The 19548-nt window shown below is 36.9% G+C and overlaps 7 protein-coding genes across 7 annotated transcripts; 5 read left to right on the top strand and 2 right to left on the bottom strand.

Moving 5' to 3' along the window:
• The first annotated feature begins 425 nt into the window (after positions 1–425).
• Positions 426–3332, top strand: LOI1 (Pentatricopeptide repeat (PPR) superfamily protein). Its single transcript, XM_012214254.4, has 2 exons — positions 426–2005; positions 2799–3332. The coding sequence occupies exons 1-2, from the start codon at positions 426–428 to the stop codon at positions 3262–3264; spliced, it is 2046 nt and encodes a 681-aa protein (XP_012069644.1). The 3' UTR covers positions 3265–3332.
• A 284-nt stretch (positions 3333–3616) lies between these two features.
• On the top strand, positions 3617–4972 carry LOC105631997 (Lactoylglutathione lyase / glyoxalase I family protein). Its single transcript, XM_020678518.3, has 4 exons — positions 3617–3801; positions 3890–4120; positions 4548–4623; positions 4730–4972. Exons 1-4 carry the CDS (start codon positions 3718–3720, stop codon positions 4762–4764), a joined length of 426 nt encoding a protein of 141 aa, XP_020534177.1. The 5' UTR covers positions 3617–3717; the 3' UTR covers positions 4765–4972.
• A 22-nt stretch (positions 4973–4994) lies between these two features.
• On the bottom strand, positions 4995–6437 carry LOC105631998 (UDP-glycosyltransferase 89B2). Its single transcript, XM_012214253.3, has one exon. It carries the CDS (start codon positions 6435–6437, stop codon positions 4995–4997), a length of 1443 nt encoding a protein of 480 aa, XP_012069643.1.
• Positions 6438–7819: 1382 nt separating this feature from the next.
• Positions 7820–9129, top strand: LEA3 (late embryogenesis abundant protein D-34-like). The gene is given in 3 exon segments (NM_001306043.1): positions 7820–8276; positions 8364–8648; positions 8738–9129. Coding segments are annotated over 3 exon segments (825 nt in total). The 5' UTR covers positions 7820–7901; the 3' UTR covers positions 8903–9129.
• A 2494-nt stretch (positions 9130–11623) lies between these two features.
• Positions 11624–12694, top strand: LOC105631994 (uncharacterized). The gene has a single exon (XM_037635328.2). It carries the CDS (start codon positions 11749–11751, stop codon positions 12445–12447), a length of 699 nt encoding a protein of 232 aa, XP_037491256.1. The 5' UTR covers positions 11624–11748; the 3' UTR covers positions 12448–12694.
• A 3600-nt stretch (positions 12695–16294) lies between these two features.
• SECE1 (secE/sec61-gamma protein transport protein) lies at positions 16295–16982 on the top strand. The gene has a single exon (XM_012214248.3). The coding sequence runs from the start codon at positions 16346–16348 to the stop codon at positions 16859–16861; it is 516 nt and encodes a 171-aa protein (XP_012069638.1). The 5' UTR covers positions 16295–16345; the 3' UTR covers positions 16862–16982.
• A 350-nt stretch (positions 16983–17332) lies between these two features.
• On the bottom strand, positions 17333–19139 carry LOC105631992 (prefoldin 2). The gene is made up of 2 exons (XM_012214245.4): positions 18944–19139; positions 17333–18009 (listed from the first exon to the last, which is right to left on the bottom strand). The coding sequence occupies exon 2, from the start codon at positions 18001–18003 to the stop codon at positions 17557–17559; it is 447 nt and encodes a 148-aa protein (XP_012069635.1). The 5' UTR covers positions 18004–18009; positions 18944–19139; the 3' UTR covers positions 17333–17556.
• Between the last annotated feature and the right edge of the window lie 409 nt (positions 19140–19548).

Raw genomic sequence — 19548 nt, forward strand, 5'->3', positions numbered from 1 at the left:
AATGGTTCTTTTATCAAGAGAGTTTTTTGGCATTTCGTTCTGTTCTCTGTCTTCTCGCGAAAACCTTCTTCCCTTGCCTCCTTACACAGAAAGAAAGAGCGATCCAGGGAAAGAGAAAGAGAAGGGATGCTTCGCTAATTATCTCCTTGTTTGTTAATGTGTGAAGATCAAAAACCCGCAAAAAGCTGGGAATTGATAGAGATTAGAGAAAGTCACGGCGAATTCGCAGAGACCACGAGTCTTTTTCAGTTCCTGTGGCACGAAAAAAGAGCTCTTTTTTAATCGGTCGGTACAGAACTCAATGTACTGAAAACAACTGGGTCATAGGTGACCAAGCCCATCTATCGTTTTATTGAAGGTCTTTTATAAAGCTTGAAGCTTTTGAACTTTGGCGCCACCAAGACAAGCCATGACTGCAACTACACATGCCTTCTTTCACCCCCAATTCAATCGCATCACTTCTCGAATCTGCAGTCTCAACTCGCTCCTCCCTCCTAGGTCGAGCTGTTCATGCGCAGGCTATGAAGAGCCTTCAATCTCCACTGCCTCCCTTTCTCGCCAACCACCTTATCAATATGTATTCCAAACTTGACCTCCCGAATCCCGCTCACCTCGTCCTCCAACTCACTCCAACTCGCAGCGTTGTCACCTGGACTGCTCTTATATCTGGCTCCGTTCAAAATGGTCATTTCTCATCCGCATTACTCCATTTCTTTAACATGCGCCGTGAAAATATTCAACCCAACGATTTCACTTTCCCTTGCGCATTTAAAGCGTCTGCTTTACTGCGATCACCCTTCGTAGGAAGACAGGTTCATGCTATTGCGGTTAAGTTTGGGCAAATCAATGATGTATTTGTTGGTTGTAGTGCTTTTGATATGTATTCGAAAACAGGGCTTAAACATGAAGCACAGAAACTGTTTGATGAACTCCCTGAGAGAAATGTTGCTACATGGAATGCGTATATTTCTAATGCGGTGCTTGACGGGAGGCACGAAAATGCTGTCAATGCATTTATAGAGTTTCGTCGGGTGGGTGGAGAGCCTGATTCCATAACTTTTTGCGCATTTCTCAATGCATGTGTGGATCCACAGTATTTTGACCTTGGGAGACAGTTGCATGGGTTTGTGATTCGAACTGGCTTTGAAATGGACATGTCTGTCTCAAATGGACTTATTGATTTCTACGGGAAGTGTAAAGAGGTTAGATTGGCTGAGATGGTATTTGGTGAGATGGATAAGAGGAATGCTGTTTCATGGTGCTCCTTGATGGCTGCTTTTGAGCAGAACGGAGAGAAAGAGAAGGCATGTGTGTTGTTTTTGAAGGGTAGGAAAGAAGGAGTTGAGCCAACAAATTATATGGTATCTAGTGTTATCAGTGCTTGTGCGGGCTTTGCAGCCCTTGAATTGGGACGGTCAGTCCATGCACTTGCTTTGAAAGCATGCTTGGAGGATGATATTTTTGTTGGCAGCGCCCTGGTTGACATGTATGGGAAATGTGGAAGTATTGAGGATTGTAGGCAAGCCTTTCAAGAGATGCCTGAGAGAAATTTAGTTACATGGAATGCAATGATTAGTGGGTATGCACACCAAGGACATGCTGATATGGCCATCAGAGTGTTTGAAGAAATGACATCTGAGGTGGCACCAAACTATGTGACCATGGTATGTGTATTGTCAGCTTGTAGCAGGGGAGGGGCAGTTGAATTGGGCATGGAGCTTTTTGAGTCAATGAGGGACCGATACAGTATTGAACCAGGGGCGGAACATTATGCTTGTATTGTGGACTTGTTAGGGCGGGCTGGAATGGTAGAACATGCCTATGAGTTCGTGCAGAAAATGCCCATTCACCCAACAATTGAGGTTTGGGGGGCACTTTTAAATGCTTGCAGGGTGTATGGGAAGCCAGAATTGGGGAAACTTGCAGCTGATAACTTATTTGAACTTGATCCTAAAGATTCTGGCAACCATGTTCTGCTTTCAAATATGTTTGCTGCTGTTGGCAGGTAGGATGATCGTTTATATACCCCATTATTTCTTTCAAGTTAATGTTGTGAGAAGTAATGAAAGCATTTAATTTCGAGATTCTTATAGTTAATTTATCTGTCTTCTGTCATATCTGGTTTATAGTCCATGAACTAGAGTGCACAATATTTGCTCCTGAATTATCTGGACTGGGGACATCTTTGATTTGAATTCTTCAAAATATAGAATCCTTGGACATAAGTGCACATGGCTTATCCTTGTCATCTATCATATCTCTTTTGAAGTTCAGAACATCAGTCTAAATTTTATCGACCATTACTGCTAGGATTATGTTACGACATCCAGCGGTTAAGTGGGTATACTTGGGAACTAGGAGATACTGGAAAGTAGTATTATTTAGGATTTTATTTTAGCAGGAAAGTTTTATCTGAACACATTTCTCTACTACAATACCTCCCACAACCGCAAGCATAAAACTAGTCTTTCTATAGGAGCTTCATGATTGGAATTGCAAGTTGTTCCTGGAAGGAAAAAGAAAATCATCAGCTGTTATCTCTATTGTGTTTCTGCACTATTTCAGTGCCTTTAGAACTTGCTAACACGAAAGTTGAATACAATGAGTTCTTATTCATATCTCAGCACAAATCTAACATGTCCCTGGATGATATTTTGTGTGAAAACCATTACTTTCCCACAAAATTTACGAGTTGCTGCTTTCAACATCTCTCTTTCACTCTTTGATTTTTCAAATTTCCGTTTTTTGTTGTCTTTTCATCTCCACTTCCTAACCAATTTTCTGGAAACTTAATTTAGATGGGAGGAGGCCACCCTAGTGAGAAAAGAAATGATGGATGTTGGAATCAAGAAGGGTGCAGGTTGCAGTTGGCTGACTGCAAAGAATAGAGTTCACGTATTCCAAGCAAAGGATACATCCCATGCAATGAACTACGAAATACAGGCAATGCTAGTTAAGTTAAGAATGGAAATGAAGGCAGCTGGCTACGTACCAGATACAAATTATGCACTTTATGATTTAGAAGAAGAAGAGAAAATGACAGAAGTTTGGTACCACAGTGAGAAAATAGCCCTTGCTTTTGGCCTTATAGCTATCCCTCCTGGAGTGCCTATAAGAATCACCAAAAACCTTAGGATCTGCGGTGATTGTCACACCGCCTTTAAATTTATCTCAGGCATTGTTGGCAGGGAAATTATTGTCCGGGATAACAGTCGATTTCATCACTTCCAGAGTAGCAAGTGTTCTTGCAGAGATTATTGGTGATGATTTGAATGAATCACAAACAGTTTTAGAATTTAATTATCATTTAATATAACTTTTTTTTAACCGAATCGGAATTGGGGACATTTTGACTTGAATTAAATTAAAAAATTAAAAAGAAAAACCAAAGTTAGTTAAAATTATAAATTAAACTGAATCAATCAACTCGAATAATAGAACTAAAAGATCAAATTACATCGATAAGGTTGGATTTTTTGGATTTTAATCTATGTTTTCTCATAAAGAATAAAATAGCATCGGACTTAAAAAAATAATGTTAATTATGAAAAAAACTTAAAAAAAAAAAAAAGAATCCTACAGAAATTTATTTGTTATTATTATTAAGAGAAAAAGTACCGCTTGGCTACGCATCCACGAAACAAGGTCGGTTTCTTCCACAGTCTACACGCGAAATAAGGTGGGTAAAGCACTAACTGAACTGGAAGGGCTTGAAAAATGGCTGTAGCGAGAGAAGCTTCTCTCAACCATATCTCGAGAGAATCATCGGATATTAGGCGCCTTGCTAACTTCTACAAAGAGGTCTAAGCAATCTCCATCTTTCATTTCTTTATAGTAGTTACTATCTGTGCTCTGGCAACTGATTTGTGCAATTTGTTGGTGTTCAAAGATCTTTGGGTTTGAGGAGATTGAGAGTCCAGATTTCGGAGAATTCAAAGTTATATGGCTTAATCTCCCTCAAGCATTCTCTCTCCACCTAATAGAGAGAAGCTCTATCACGAAGCTTCCGGAAGGCCCGTACAGCGCCACTTCACCGGTTCTTGATCCTAGCCATCTCCCCAGAGGCCATCATATCTGCTTCTCCGTTTCCAATTTCGATTCCTTTGTTCAAACTCTCAAGGTTTACCCTAATCTTTGATGAATTAATTAAATGTTGAATTGATGATAGTAGAATTCAGTTCTTGAAATTTAATAGATAGATATGTTGAATTTAGCAGCCATATGCCAGAATCGGTAGCTAGATAGAACTCCCAAAATAGTAGTCTTTTTAAAAAAAAAAAAAAAAAAAGATTTTGAATAAATATTGGAACTTTAGTTTCTACATAGTGATCTACAAAACCTGGAAATTTATATATTGCAAGAATGGGGGACTTGATTACTTTTGGCTTGCATAAAGTAAGGACCTTTGAATTGTTTTGAGACATCGGGCAATATCCTGTCTTTTTCTGGCAACAAATTCAAATCTTTATGGGTTATTGGTACTCTTTTTTGTTTCCTTTGTCCTGAATATATTTCATGAAGTGGCTAAACTGTAATGTCAAATTCAGGATAAGGGAATTGAAACATTTCAAAGGTCTGTTCCTGGTCGACCAATTAGGCAGGTCTTCTTCTTTGATCCTGATGGTAAGCTTTTATAACTACTCCATAATTTCTTGTTTTCCTAAGTTAAGTGTTTAGTAAGTTTGAAGATCATTATTAGAAGACTCTTGCTTTCTGTGTAAATTTGCAGGTAATGGATTGGAGGTTGCAAGTCGTGATGGATAAAATTGCACTCCACTCAGGAATGTGGTTAATGTATAATGGAGTAGAAGAGGGAAAGATAAATAAACAAGAGTAATAATTTGTACTGAGATTTCCAAAATGTGCTGTGAATTTTTGTTTTTACTTTTGAGCTGTTGTTTGTGTTTTGTATCTCTACTTCTCCATTAGACAAATAACAATCACTTAATCAAATTATTACAATTTTAATATATTTTAATTGGTGTAAAAATGAATTAACTAGTTTGTAGTTTCGTTTGAACCAGATGGTGCACCAAACAATCAAAATCCTTCGCGGAGCTCCCTTCATCTTTAATAGCATCAAGTGCTGCTTTACTCAGTTGCTTTGCTCGGGTCCTTTCAACCAGGTTCTCACTCACTGATTTCACGAACACTTTAGCCAACTCAGCTGAGTTAGGCACAGTATCTGCACCCTCACATACAGTTATACCCACGTTCAAGACATTAACCAGTAAAAAAGCATCAGAAAATTGGTCAGCCGTCATCGGCCAAGCCAGCATTGGAACACCAGCCACTACCCCTTCAAGGACCGAGTTCCACCCGCAATGAGTCAAGAACGCGCCTATAGCTCGATGACCCAAAGTCACAACCTGTGGTACCCATCCCCTTATTACAAGTCCTCTCCCTGCCACACGATTTTCAAATCCGGATGGGATCCTACCGTACGATCCTCCGCTTCCTTGTGCTGCAGTGGGCTCCTTTACACACCAAATGAAATGGACTCCACTTTTTTCCAATCCTGACGCAATCTCCGCGATTTGACTATTTCTCAACACAGCTTGACTCCCAAAACAGATGTAAACCACGCTATGATCTTTACATTTGTCAAGCCATGTTGTCACACCTTCCACAGAAACAGAACTGGCCCCACCTCGTTCAGCTGGCCTACAAGCACCAGTATCTTTATCGTTACAAGGAAGCAAAGGTCCTACTGCCCACACACGATCATGGCCCAATTGCCTCTTCAAATGGTCCAAATAAACTCGTTCCATCTCAGAAAATGAGTTGAAAATGAGTCCCCAACTCGCCATGTCACCAAGAAATAAATCCATCCAAACCTTAGAAAGTGAATCATCTTTTTTAATGTAGTTACGATACATAGAACTGATATTCTCCCAACGAATAGTTGGACAGTTCGGAATACTCGAAAGTAAAACCTGGTCATTAATGTCTTTCTTAGGCAAATTCGTCCATAAAGTATAAATAACGGACAACGCCATAGCACCTGAAGGTGAAAACACGATGTTCCGAATGTTAAGCTGGCAAGCAAGAGTTTGGGTCCAACCAAGTAAAATGTCAGATATTATTATACGAGGCGGAGAAGGGTGAGATTTGAACCAGTCAAGCAAAGGTTCATAGAGTTGGCACAGAGCTTGTGCAATGATAGGGGTATAATTTGGTGGTAAGTCCTTGGCGTTTTCTGCTCCAGGTGGGATTAAATTGTGTGAAGGGAAAGGAAGGATTAGGGTTTGGATCGATGGGTGTTTAGAGAGAATAGGGTTTAAGAGAGGGAGGTTTTTTGGGGTGACCAAGATGGTTATGGTTAGACCACTGGTGGCTAACTGGTGGGTTAGGTCTAATGTAGGTATCAGGTGTCCTTGTGCTGGATAAGGGAAGACCAGGACGTGTGTTCCCATACAACTGTCCAATATTGTCATTGTATAATTAGGGTTTCTGGAGTTAACAAATTAAGAAGGGAAAATTATATAGGAACCCTAAAAAAAATGGTCGATTTTATTTGATACAGGAGCGATGGTTGATCATCATAATAGAAAAGAAAATAGACGCCATTAACAAACAGCCTAAAAAATGAACGGAAAGGATATTAGTTTGCTCATTTATGCTCTATATTCTAATGGCTGGCCAAGATTGAGATTGAAGCATGGGAGGATCGGAAGACTCTCAACAACCGCATTAACTGTCTAATTGATTCCAAAAATATATAAACCGCTGTTATAGCTAGTTTAGACAGTCAATATTTACCGTGGGATGAATTTTATGCTCATTGTTTAACAAATTTTACGACCACTCTTCTTTTGGGTAAATATATTCTTATTTGTATTTTATAGCAGCTTGCTAAATAAAGGCTAATAGGAAACAAGAGTACAGGACTTCTCGTATAAAATCTACTATTGGATTGAAAAAGACATGCTCTTCAAACAATTTTGTGAAAGAAAACTTGCTTGAATAAAGAACAAGATTAAGATAGATGCAAATTAGATTAAAAATATTAGCATAACAACCATTTTATTCTGCTCATTTTTTTATTTTATTTTTCCTCCTGGAATATTGTCTTGGTTTCTGTTTGTAATTCTTTTTCTTTTTTAATTTATACTTAAACATTTTTAAATTTGGTTTTTACCAAAAAAAATATATAAATCATTAATTATTAAATGTGTTGCGAGCAGCAATTAGTTTAAAATTTATCCAAAATTTTAAAACAAATAATTAAATATAAGAATTTCATTTAAAATTATTAAAAATTTTTATTTTCTATAAATGGTTAATCCAAATAAAATTTTACATATATTATTGAAATAATTAATGTAAATAATTTTAATAGAGTAATAAGGTATTAAATTGGATTTGTTAAATCTTGATTTATCGTGTTTCATGGACAGATTGACAAAAATAAAATTTTTAAAAAAATCTTTTTATTTATTTCTTCTATTTATTAGGAATTCTGATGGATTGAAATACTTCGTTTATTTCTTTACGTGGATGGTTAAAAATACTTTTATTTTGAAAAAAAGACTGGGAGTAATTAATTTAAAGTTTTAAACCATGTCCATCTCCCATGTGCAGCCCTGGCTAGAGGCCACCTGTTAGATTTTATGCCAAGTGTCACCAACTTCCAAATTTGCAGCATCAACGTCTCCTCAGTTGACACCTCAGCCAAAGATACACCACGTGCACAGTAACAAGCAAACAGTTAACTGTTCGGTTAACTCGTGTCATTGTCACCTAAGGCCACGTTTCTGTATTCATCTTCCGCGCTCGTGCTACCTATAAATATCAATCTTTCCCTTTCATTCTTCTTGAACTCAAATAGCTGAGCCGAAGTGTCGATTCAAGCCAGAAAAAGCAAAGCACTGGTGTTGGCGCATATCAAGTCGTCAAAGATGAGCCAGAGACAGCCACAGAGTCCGCAGCAAAGCGGACTAGACCAGCCACGGTCACAGATGCAACAAGGCTGGAGTAGGGAAGAGCAAGAACCAATCAAATATGGCGATGTGTTTAACGTCACCGGGGACCTTGCAAAGGAGCCTATAGCGCCGGAGGATGCTAATATGATGCAGAGTGCTGAAACTAGGGTGTTTGGACAGACCCAGAAGGGTGGAGCAGCTGCCTCCATGCAAGCTGCTGCAACTGTTAATGAGCGATCTGGTCTTGTCGGTCACCGCGAGGCCACTGATGCTGCTAGTGAACGAGGCGTCACTGTCATGGAAGCTGACGTCCCGGGAGCTCGAATAGTCACTGAAAGAGTTGCGGGACAGGTCACCTTTTTGTTCTACCATCTCTCCCTTTTTTTAAAGATTTTTGGGATTTTGTACTTATACCTTTGTTAATGATCTTATTGGAAGGTCGTTGGGCAATATGTAGAAGTTACTCCAGTGCAAGGCCTGGCTGCGGGGAACGTCCAAAATGCGATTACTATAGGAGAAGCGCTGGAAGCCTCAGCACAAACAGCTGGTGACAAGGCAGTGGACCAGAGCGATGCTGCCGCAATTCAAGAGGCAGAAGTAAGAGCAACTGGCAGCAATGTTATTGTACCAGGTGGAATCGCAGCCACAGCTCAATCTGCCGCATCTTACAATGCCGCTACGAATCGCGCTGAGGAAAAGATTAAACTCGCCGACGTTCTATCGGTAACCGGAATTTGTTACTAATTTTGTCATTACTAATGCACTTAATTAAGTACAAGGTAGCATGGATGTGACATTTCGGGTGGGTGCAGGGTGCAACTTCGAAATTGGCGGCGGATAAGGTCGTGACAAGGGCAGATGCTGAAGGGGTGGTTAGTGCAGAGTTGAGGAACAATCCGAATTTAAACACGCATCCAGGTGGTGTTGCGGTGTCAATGACGACAGCTGCTAGGCTTAATGAGACCATTAACTACTGATACACTAATGAAGAGTTACTAATATGAATGGTGTTTGTTTGTATATGATGTTTGCTTTGTTTTGTTCTGTTACTTCCCCTTGTGTGTAGGAGTGTATTTGCGTATGTACTTATAACAAGTGTCTTCTCGAAGCGGACATAGAAATGGCACCGAGTTTTATGTTCAGTCTACATGTACCTGTAACCTGTTTTGCATGTTATAGCATTCTCTTTAACAATGAGACGAAGTAATCTTTTCTCTCCCAAATGTATATGCTGTTTCTGTGATTGATGGAGAGAATTTTCTCCACTTGCAATGATGGTTGATGAATGTGTTTCTAAAGAGTGGTGTCGGGGCCTGCAATGAAGCCCAAATCTAGGACATGCCCCTCTCCCCTGCAAGGAGGCGGCCCAATTTGAACATGTTATCGTCAAATCTTTTGTATCTTCATCTTTTTAGATTAAGATGCAAATTTATAAAACGCCCCTCCCCCTACATGTTATTGTCATTTGTTTTTTATTATATTTATTTAGACCAGTTCTATGTTTCAGATCTCGGATATCAGTTTAGGCAAGGTAATTTCAATTTTTTTATAAATTTTCTATCTGTTTCTCGATTCAGGCAAGGCAATCTTAGTTCTTTTATAAATTTTCTATCTGTCAATTTGTTTTGTTAATTTGTTTTATAAATTTTCTATCTGTCTGTCTGCAGCAGGAAATTATAATTTATGAGACTTAAATATTTTCTATGAGGGATGAATTAAAAAAGCAGCGGTAAAATGCTAGAGATTTGATCTTTGGCCAGGGTTTGGAGCAGCAGTGGATGTAAGTTTCAGAACAAGAATCAATTGTACCATATACATGGACAAACATCCTATGGCCAAAACAAGATAAGATTGGGGCTAACAAACCAAACCACCTTAAAACAAGATATAGCATACAAGTGGGTCCAAAAAAGTTCCAAACAAAGTTAATTGTACACACCCGAAGTAAAAGTCAGAAAGTTTCAAAAGACATTTATTTTTGCATTTTGAATTATATGACAGTATATATTTAATGGACCAAAGTTATAAAGAGAAGGACATGCATGCCTTTATCTTGCGAGGCAGAGCCACTTTTTCTCTTACATACACATACGCTCGCGAATGTAACAGACTTTAATAAGCTACAATGAAGAGTGACGCTGAAGCTCACCCCACCAGAAAGCCATGACAGTTTGGGTTTCTTACGCATACTGCCTCTGCCTCCCACTCGCATTTGTCTTTCTCTGCTTTTAGCAGATAAAAGATGCTCAAAATAAATCTTTTATGGGTTTCTGTACTCAGAAAGTAAAAAGTTTATGTACGTATTTAATTAGCTCATGATGTTCATTGCTCGATCAGTTGCTGATTTTTGCTAGAGATTTTGTGGCTTCAGATAATATGAAGATGGAAAATTAGTGAACGGGTGAGCTAATAGTAGGAAAGATGGAAAATTAACACTTAAAAATTACGTAGAAGAAAAAAGAATTTGATAACAGGTCTTCCGGAACAGAGCAATTTCATTTGGTGAAAGGTTGTTAGGAATCTTGCAGATAAATTTTTGGAGAAGAAGTGAATGCAAGAAATTTCAGCGTTTCTTGTGACTTTGCTTTTCATTGCAAGAAGATGTATTTCCTTACAGAAAATGTATTTCTTACACATCTAATCTAGCAATTGAAGTTATTTTTTACATAACGCCTTTACGCAAGGCTCTCATGAAAATCACTGGCTAAACGTTTGTCTCTCTCCCGCAATAATTCTAAGGCTTGTAGATGATCTACTCGATCCAACATCCTTACGTGTCTACACAGAATAAATTCAAACACTCAGAAGACTAATTAATTGATTTATTAAATTTTAATAAAAATTTTGACGATAAAGATGATTCAGAATTTAAAATATCTTACTCTTTACGCAAATAAAAATCACATAATAAAACAAAATAAGGCGATGGATACAAACATAATTTTATATATATATATATATATTAATTAGTTCAACATGCATGCTTTTTTGAATTTTTTAAGATTATTTGAGGATGAAATTCAATTGAATAATCCATTACTAGAAGTAGAAACTATGTATAATGATAAGATGGTCAATAATAATGGATACCAAGTACAAATACGTGTAAACATTTGTTGACCCAGGACAACGTAAGCATCTCATGCAAAAGCACAGTACTATCAACTATGTTGCTCAACTCTGTGAAGACATGTGCACATGGTGACGTCTGGGCAGAAAAATTTTGTACATTTAATCTATATCTACGTATGTTTTATTTTTACTTTCTCTGCCCTTTTAATTGTTTTAAGGGGAAATACATGAGTTCCCTGTTATACTATTCAACATTTCAATTTGAATTAAACCAATTAAATATTTATTAAATTATTAAAAAATAAAAAATTATTCTTTACCTGATATTTGCATACTACAAAATAATAAGACATTTCATCTCTTTTTTTTTTTATTTTTAAATTGTACAGTATTATTTATTTTGCAATTATAGTTAAGCCGAAGGTGATATTTAAATAAACTCCAGCTTAGACTTGAAATTTAATTTCTGAATATACTTCTTGGTAGCAAAATAGACGTACCAATCAAATTATGGTAATTACTACACTTTAATTTTGTTTGATATTAAAAGTTAATAAAATAAAAATAAATAAATAAATATTTAACATCAGCTTCCTTCATGGCCTTACAGAGTGCTCTGTTAGCAGATCAAATAAATAACCCCACCACCCACTTTAATTTCCTCTCTCTCTCTCTCTCTCTCTATCTATCTCCATATTGGTTTCACTAGACAAACTATACTTCTCTTTCTCACATACACTTTCTCTCAAAAATGTCTAACATCTTCTGGAAGAACCTCCTCAAATGCTTACCGGCCAGCACCACAACCACAGCCACATCCCCACATCCATTAAATATACAACAAGAACATACCCATTTATTACAATCATCCACAACCACAACCACCGCCACTGCCAAGCCTTCCACCACCGCATCATCTATTATTATAAATAACTTCAGTAATTCCTTCTATGACCTCTCCTCAGCTTCCACTTCCAAATCTTTAAGTTCTTTCTCTTCCTCTGACTCTGACTCCGACACCGACTCACCACTCGATTTCGCTGCAATCTTCGCTTCTCAACGGTTCTTCTTCTCGTCTCCTGGCCGCTCAAACTCTATCATCGAGTCCCCGGAAACGATACCGGAGTCAGAGTCCCAAACAGAAGTAATACCGCTCACCGGAGGTGTTGCCGTTAAAAAGTACTCACCAGATCCTTACAGCGATTTTAAACATTCGATGCAAGAAATGATTGAAGCAAGAAAGCTAAGTGACGTGAAAGCTGATTGGGATTATTTGCATGAGTTGCTTTCTTGTTATCTTAGCTTAAACCCTAAACACACTCATAAGTTTATTATTAGTGCTTTTGCTGATATAATTATTTGCTTACTATCCTCCTCTTCGTCGGAATCGGACACCCTCCAGAAGCCTGAAGGCCGGCGGCGGCATAATATTTCACATTGGTTGGTGTAAAATATTTAGTATCAATATCTTTTCTTAGTTTAATGAAGAGTTACTTTGTCTTTGGTTAGAAAGAAAGAAAGAAAGAAAGAAAAGGTTGTTGTCATGCAAGAAGACAAAAGTAAAATGTAATTTGTTAATTTGGAAATTGAAACCAAGAAAAGCGTGGAGATTGTTAAATTCTCGATGTCAAATTATGTTTATAAGAGGCCAAATGACAAGATGCATATGTTTCTCTTATTATTATTTTTTTTTCTAACGAGTCTCGTTTTGTAAATTTATATCTTATAAGATTAATCTTGTTTTTAAATTGATGATTGTTCCTATTCATAATTGTTTTTCCTCTCTCTCCGTAAAATTATTGAGTTTGGTTAAATGGAAATTGAAATTCCCAAATCGCTCATGAATTGGTCTGCTGTGTGGTCCTGAATCTCAAGTACCAAGGAACTATTTCATAGGGACAGTACACCTGATTTTTTCACAACATTGTTGGTGGCTGTATGTGGTTTCTATTCTCTGTTAGGACATTACTGCTTTAAAGCAAAACTTGATTTCTGCAGTACCATCGTACTTTTAATCGAATATAGGAACGGTGAGTTCGCGCACGTTAGTTTCTGTAAATTAATGGAGGAACCATTCATATGATTTGAGGGATAAAATTCACATATAAAGAAACATTAATAGCAAGTTCATTGCATTTGAAACATGCATAATTAAGTCCTGACCCTGAATTAATCAATGATATAAAATCATCATTTGGGTATATGAATCATTACTCACTTTAGAATTCTTCAATTCAAAAATCATGAATCAAGACAATACATAGACTTGAATGAAATTCTAATGACAAAAGAAGACCCGCACTAATACATACAATATTTTATTAACAACATGTTAGGTTCAGTGTTAAATACCTTATAGGCATAAGGGTGAAATTTAGTTTGGGTAATAAGCCGCGTCGTCTCATAAAGTTGAGAATACAAGTTCAATATATGAAAGTACACTTGTTGAGAAGATAAAAAAACTTTTGTACTCCACTGCTTGAAAGGATTACACTGATTAGTTCTATCAAGCTATGTAAATATAAGCTCAAAATTTCTCAGTTAATTTACACATTTTGAAAATAGGATAAAACTTGTCTAACCACCGTACATGTGAAACCAATAGACTAAACTATTACACTATAGATTTTTTAAAAATTACTTTCACTTTATGAAATTTTATTTTCATTAGTTTAGTCTATAGGTGGGTCAACATAAATCAGGTCTGGACAAGTATTTGCCTCAATTATTTTTTTTTTTCAGTTAATTATTAAAAATTTCAACATGTCCGCAATAAAATAATTTTCATTTGTTTGATGCATCTTATTTGGTTTAAGTAAATCATTCTCTTGAAAAGAATACTGAGGGAAACCAATCATAATAAGGTTATTAGCCAGAGAGTATATCATTTCATAAGGATTAATGCAGTTCAATTAACATGATAAGCACAAATTTTGAAGCATGATGAAGTCGAATCAATCCTGGAAAATCCCATAAAAAAGGTGCATCGAAAGCCTCCCTATGTGTCGCAATACTCGCATGGCAAAAAGCAAGTAAGGAGAGCACTACTATAGAAACTCGAATTGAAAGTGATTTTGTTCTTTTTCAGTTTTATAAAGAACACAGCAGCACCAAACCAAGAGGATCCAAAGAGATATACACTTACTGTTAACGATGGAAAAAGGCAGATCTTAGTATAATTATAACAACTATATATAACAAAAGAATGAAATATTTTTGACTCATCATAATTTATAATTACCCGTAAAAGTTAGTTGGTTTAGGTAAGGTTAACACCAGACCATTCGTCGTTTTGTGCTTCCTTTTATTTAATGCAACAGTCCTGATTTAGGCTTAGTATAGTATATTTGGTGGGATGTGGAGTTCTATAAAATCAAAATGTGTCTCCTGTAGAGGTAACAATCCGACGGTCCTCATTTGATTACTGGTTTTGATTAGGGCATGAAAACAGGCAGAAAAAGGCTAATTAAGATAATTCTAAGATTGATAACAACTGAAAGAAATGAGGCCAAATGCACATAGGTTGGATATTTAGCAATAAACAAGTAAGGCCAAGTATAAAAAATTAAGAGAATCTTGTAACTTTTTTCCATGGCTAACCTTTATTCTCTCTCTCTCTCACTTTCCCACCATAAAAGACACAAACTTTGGACCAAGAGCAGGAGCAGAAGTGTAAGGACGGCTTCCAAAATGTATAGTATAATTATGAGATAATAAGTGAATTATTCAAATCAAGGAATATTGTCTTTTCTTCATATAGAAAATTGCAATCTTTTTGGCTGGTTAGATTCTAATAAAGATTGATTATGAAAAGAAAAACTTGCTCCGTAGAAGTTAAAGATAACACAAATATGTTTAGAAAGTCATATGACAAAAGCCGACAATTCCACCACCAACCATATATGCAAGACCTAAAATGTGTTGTCACTGCCCAACTCCAACTTTTGCAAGTCATTATATATAAAATAACTAAAAGCTTATGTTTTTTAACTTTTGGGTTAATATATTTCAGGGATTTCACCTCTAACTAGGCATGAGTTGATACATTATACATAGGGCAAAATCTTGAAGTGGGTCCAATGTTTATGAATCAATGAAGGTAAAGGTAAGATCCATATCTTCTTGACAATGACCACGATTGAATTTTTGGTGCGAGCTCCACATTATTCATACACGAAGAGGCACATCAAATATGCATAATGCATGCATCCAATCTTAATTATTAGCAGGTGTTTACTAACTCCATTGAATTTTGATCGCTCATAAAAGTTCTTCATTGGCTAATTAGGTGGGGGAAAGCAGTCACTTTGGAAGTGAAATAGTATACAGATCTATAAAAAAAATTATAGGATAAAGCTGTCTTATCCATTATCCAATAATTTCTCAAACAAAGTTTGAAAATAGTGCAGACATAATGGAGATCGGTGGCTGTGGCATACAAGTCCAAGCCAAATCTGATGAGGGTTGTCAGGTTATGGATATATAGTTATGTCAATCAAAGGAGAAAGCGATTTCCTGGTGATAGAGATCTTTGCTTTGTCGTCCAATCAAGATTTATGCAAGTTTTGCAAGCAAATATATGTGCCAGCATGCAGCACATGCAAATTATCGAAAGTTGATAGATTGTTAGTGTCATAATTTGTTTGTTTGTGCAGATATTTGGTGGTTGCAAGGTTACTGCAACTATTTGAGCTCCTGTTTCATGGGTTTTCTTCCTCGGAAATTGAATCATTGTCATGCTAATCTGAGGAGCCTTTTGTTTTCTTTTCTCTCTGTATAAATAGTAACCATCTAAGCAGAAGAATTGCTGACTTTTTTTATTTTTTAACTGTGTCCACAATAATGTAAAGAAGCGACCGCACATTCGTTTCAAGAAATTGTAACATGCACAGTAAACTTTAACCATTTAAAAAAGTGGTAAATAATTATTAGCTTCAGTAAAATTACCTCCAAGTTTTGGGGTTCTTAAAGGATCGGCTCTGGGAACGAACGACAGCGCTTATATCAATCCAACCGCGCCAACTTCCCAAATTTAGCCACTGTCGTTCGCCAAATACAGATTTCCTACACTGTCAAACGACCTTTTTACTGGCAGAAAAAACGACAGCCGTCCATGTGACATGTAGCATGCACACGTGGGGCTATATTTTACTGCAACCTATAACCAACCAAAAGTCCAGTATCAAACCAAGTTGGGCAACACAACTAATACAAGTGATTCAACATTAAACATGATATGGGCCCAAATTAGTAACTCTAGGCCCACATGACCTGTAACAGAGAGGTTCAATTCCTTATCCACCAGAAAAATACGACTCCTTCGGCAAAACCTCCAAAAACCAAAATTAATGGCGCTCCCTAGCCTCTCGCCGAAACTTCCCCATGTCGTACCGCCGGTGGCAACAGCCCAATCAAATCCTTCCATACAATTCAAATTGCCACCTTTTGCTGGCTCCTCTGTGCTCTTTCACCGAAAATTTGCGATCACTAACCAAAAATCGGGGAACGGAGCATTTTTAAGAAGAGCCGTGGGGGAGAGCCAGGAAAGCACGGAATCTGAGGCCGCGAAAGAAGCGCAATCATCGAATGAGTCGAGTGGCGAAGTGAGCGAGTTAGGGGCGGAGATCAAGAAGGCAATGCTGGAGAGGAAGAAGGAAGAGAAACAAGGGGACTTGTTGAGCGGAGTAGCGGAGGAGGTTCAAGAGATAGAATGGCCCGCATTTGGTAAGGTGTTGGGGACCACAGGTGTGGTGCTTGGTGTGATTGCTGGGTCTAGCGTCGTTTTGCTCACTGTCAATGCCGTTTTAGCTGAGTTGTCTGATAGGATTTTTGCTGGTAGAGGTGTTCAGGATTTCTTTGGCTAAGAGAGAACTCTGTTTTCAAATGTCAGTTAGTTGTTGAAGCAGAATCACTATCATTGTATATTATCAAATATTTTGTTAAGCAGAAAATATCTATCAAAACACCCAAAACTCATATTTCTAAGATTGCACAAAATCCATTATTATAAAGGAGAAGAACACTGCAAATTATCTAATAGAGTTATTGATTTTTTTTTTCCTTGTATTTTATTATTTGAATTTTCGTATATACAGTGAGGTATCTTAAGCTTAACAAAATATTTACTTTCAATTAGATTATTTTTCATGCGGGTAATTCAAGGCCAATTCCATGAATTTACAAGTGCCGCAGAAAATATTATTAGGAAGCCATTTGAAAAGTGTATCCCAAAACCTGGACCTCGTCAACTTATTTCCGAGGTTGCTGCCTGAGGTTCGAATTGTCAATTTGTAATACACTTCACTTATGGAACATCACTATTAAAATCATAGCACTTCTCAAACATTTTTGTTCTTGTACTTCAAAAATTCACCATAAATAGTTGCTCCTCACTCAAAAGAGGATCCATATAATCTCTGTTTCAGTAATATCAGCCAGTCTACAATCATGATCATCAAAAAGTTCCCATCCGACAGCTGGTGCACCACAACAAAAAGTACAATTTTTATCAAACAAGACTGAGAAACTACAGAAAGGTGATAACAAATTACAAAATCTATCATTCACTTGAACTTGCAGGACCCACAAGAACTCCTTGAGAAGAACCTTCCTTCTTGCCGCCATCATCCTTCACCTCATTTTCAGGCTTTCTTATCCTGATCTTGTATTTAGATTCAAACTCAACGATCTCTTTCTTCTTCTTTTCCAAAGCTTCATTAAGCCTAGTGATAACCTCTTCAATTCCCTCTTTATTGCGCTGGACAGCAGGCAGGACCTCTTTGATGGTTCTCTCAACCAGTACACCTCCAATCATTCGGTAGCACCGCCTGGATGGGTCAAGTGGTTCAATGGCATTAATGACCAAGGAATGCTCGCTTACTTCCATTTCAAGTTCAGTGATCTTTGAGTAAATTTGATTCAGTTCAGATCTCAGTGCAGTGTAAGCATTCACAATTGCCTGTTCATTTATTGGTTCCTTTCGATCACCTTCAGCTTTGCTAGCCATGATTCTCTGCAAAAGAAAAATAATGAAGACTGATGAAATGGGGTGATCCACGTAATTCTACAGAAGATCAAATGCCAAAACTCTAAATACTGTTACTGAAGTCTTTTGCAAACCCATGAGTTGCTGTTCAATGCATACCTGAAGAATAACTCCAGGCCAAAAGAATATTGTGGACTTGCAATTGAGGTCACAATTACGATTTGTAATTTGTTGAATCATCAACTAAGCTTACTAAGCTTTTAAGATAATACTTGAACTTAGTGATTTCATACATTCCCTATGGGAAAAAAGCAACTTTTCATGCAAGAATGATGGTAATAATCTCTCATAGAACTATCTCTACCACAAGTTAAATACAATCATTATACATAATAAGCCCTTAAACCTGCAACCAAATGTAGTGGACTTACCAAGAATACTTTTTAGCTTTTCATCTACTCTGCAAATTTTAATTTGATAATGAAATCTAAACTCTACACTGCTCAACGTATAAAACCACATAAAATTGAGTGTGTTATCTTTCTCAATAATCTCCATCCCCAGCAGAGCACAGCTTACTGCCGGCAAATGCAACTGAATTTTTCTCTATTACCCTTTGAACTTGCAATAGATATGAGAACATTAATTTTATATCTCCTATGACCCACGAAAGTTTTAGCCCAAAGTTTATCCGTGATTAGGGTTTATGAGATCGAAATATCGGATTTACTATAGATTTATTTCCTAACCTCATTTCTTTTCCTGGCTGTGCAGAGATCGAAAGCATTAGCAACGATTATAATATCTTACTTCCTCGGGTCTTCAGAAAAACCGAGGATTGGCGAGACGAGTTATATAAAAGAACGATAAAATTTGTTGATCAAAAACTAAAAGCAACCGAATAAAAAAAAAAAAAAAAGAAAGAAAAACCTAAATTGACAGAGACAGTAAAGAACAGTACCTGATAGGTAGAGCAAACCTCAATGGAGATTCAGAGATTCGCAGAGGCACGGTCGTACTTTCCCGGTCGCAGCGACTCAACAGTCAGAAGCTCGTCAAGCAGGAAGAGCTTTAAGGCAAATAGGCAAAAGCCCTTTGTTTTTTCACAGGTTGAGCCCTGCACTCCTGCTTTGCGTTTTGAACACCCCTAAAACCTAGGGCTCATAACATAAAGGTTTTTTTTCTTTTTACGTATATTTTCTCATTTTTTGGTCAAAAGTTGGTAATTAAATAAAAAATAGATGTCTTGAATAATTGATAAATAATTAAAATGCACTTAATAATAAATACCCAATAAAATACACCTTATAATTTAGGGGCAAATATATAATTTGTCATTATTCATTTTATTAATCCAAAATAAAAGAATGAATTTATTCATGTTGAAAATTTTTGAAGAAATTTAATTATTAAAATGTAAAATAAATTTATTTTTAAGAAATTTAACTATAAAAATATAAAATGAATTCTTAAAGAGTAGAGTTAAATTCCAAAGACGGCCTTGTTTGAAAGGTTTGGGTTTGTTCAAATATAAGAGGGCAGGGAGTACCCAATAAGGAGTCTTTA

This window comes from Jatropha curcas, chromosome 7, assembly GCF_041381405.1.
Source record: "Jatropha curcas cultivar XTBG-Jc1 chromosome 7, XTBG_Jcur_1.0, whole genome shotgun sequence".
Lineage (NCBI taxonomy): Eukaryota > Viridiplantae > Streptophyta > Magnoliopsida > Malpighiales > Euphorbiaceae > Jatropha > Jatropha curcas.

What these genes read in the sequence shown, in the direction of transcription:
- LOI1 (XM_012214254.4), top strand. Translation starts at nt 426, where the DNA reads ATGCCTTCTTTCACCCCCAATTCAATCGCATCACTTCTCGAATCTGCA. An exon ending in ATGTTTGCTGCTGTTGGCAG is followed by an intron (nt 2,006 to 2,798) that starts GTAGGATGATCG and finishes AACTTAATTTAG; the next exon opens with ATGGGAGGAGGCCACCCTAG.
- LOC105631997 (XM_020678518.3), top strand. Translation starts at nt 3,718, where the DNA reads ATGGCTGTAGCGAGAGAAGCTTCTCTCAACCATATCTCGAGAGAATCA. An exon ending in TTGCTAACTTCTACAAAGAG is followed by an intron (nt 3,802 to 3,889) that starts GTCTAAGCAATC and finishes TGGTGTTCAAAG; the next exon opens with ATCTTTGGGTTTGAGGAGAT. An exon ending in CTTCTTCTTTGATCCTGATG is followed by an intron (nt 4,624 to 4,729) that starts GTAAGCTTTTAT and finishes GTAAATTTGCAG; the next exon opens with GTAATGGATTGGAGGTTGCA.
- LOC105631998 (XM_012214253.3), bottom strand. Translation starts at nt 6,437, where the DNA reads ATGACAATATTGGACAGTTGTATGGGAACACACGTCCTGGTCTTCCCT.
- LOC105631994 (XM_037635328.2), top strand. Translation starts at nt 11,749, where the DNA reads ATGTCTAACATCTTCTGGAAGAACCTCCTCAAATGCTTACCGGCCAGC.
- SECE1 (XM_012214248.3), top strand. Translation starts at nt 16,346, where the DNA reads ATGGCGCTCCCTAGCCTCTCGCCGAAACTTCCCCATGTCGTACCGCCG.
- LOC105631992 (XM_012214245.4), bottom strand. Translation starts at nt 18,003, where the DNA reads ATGGCTAGCAAAGCTGAAGGTGATCGAAAGGAACCAATAAATGAACAG.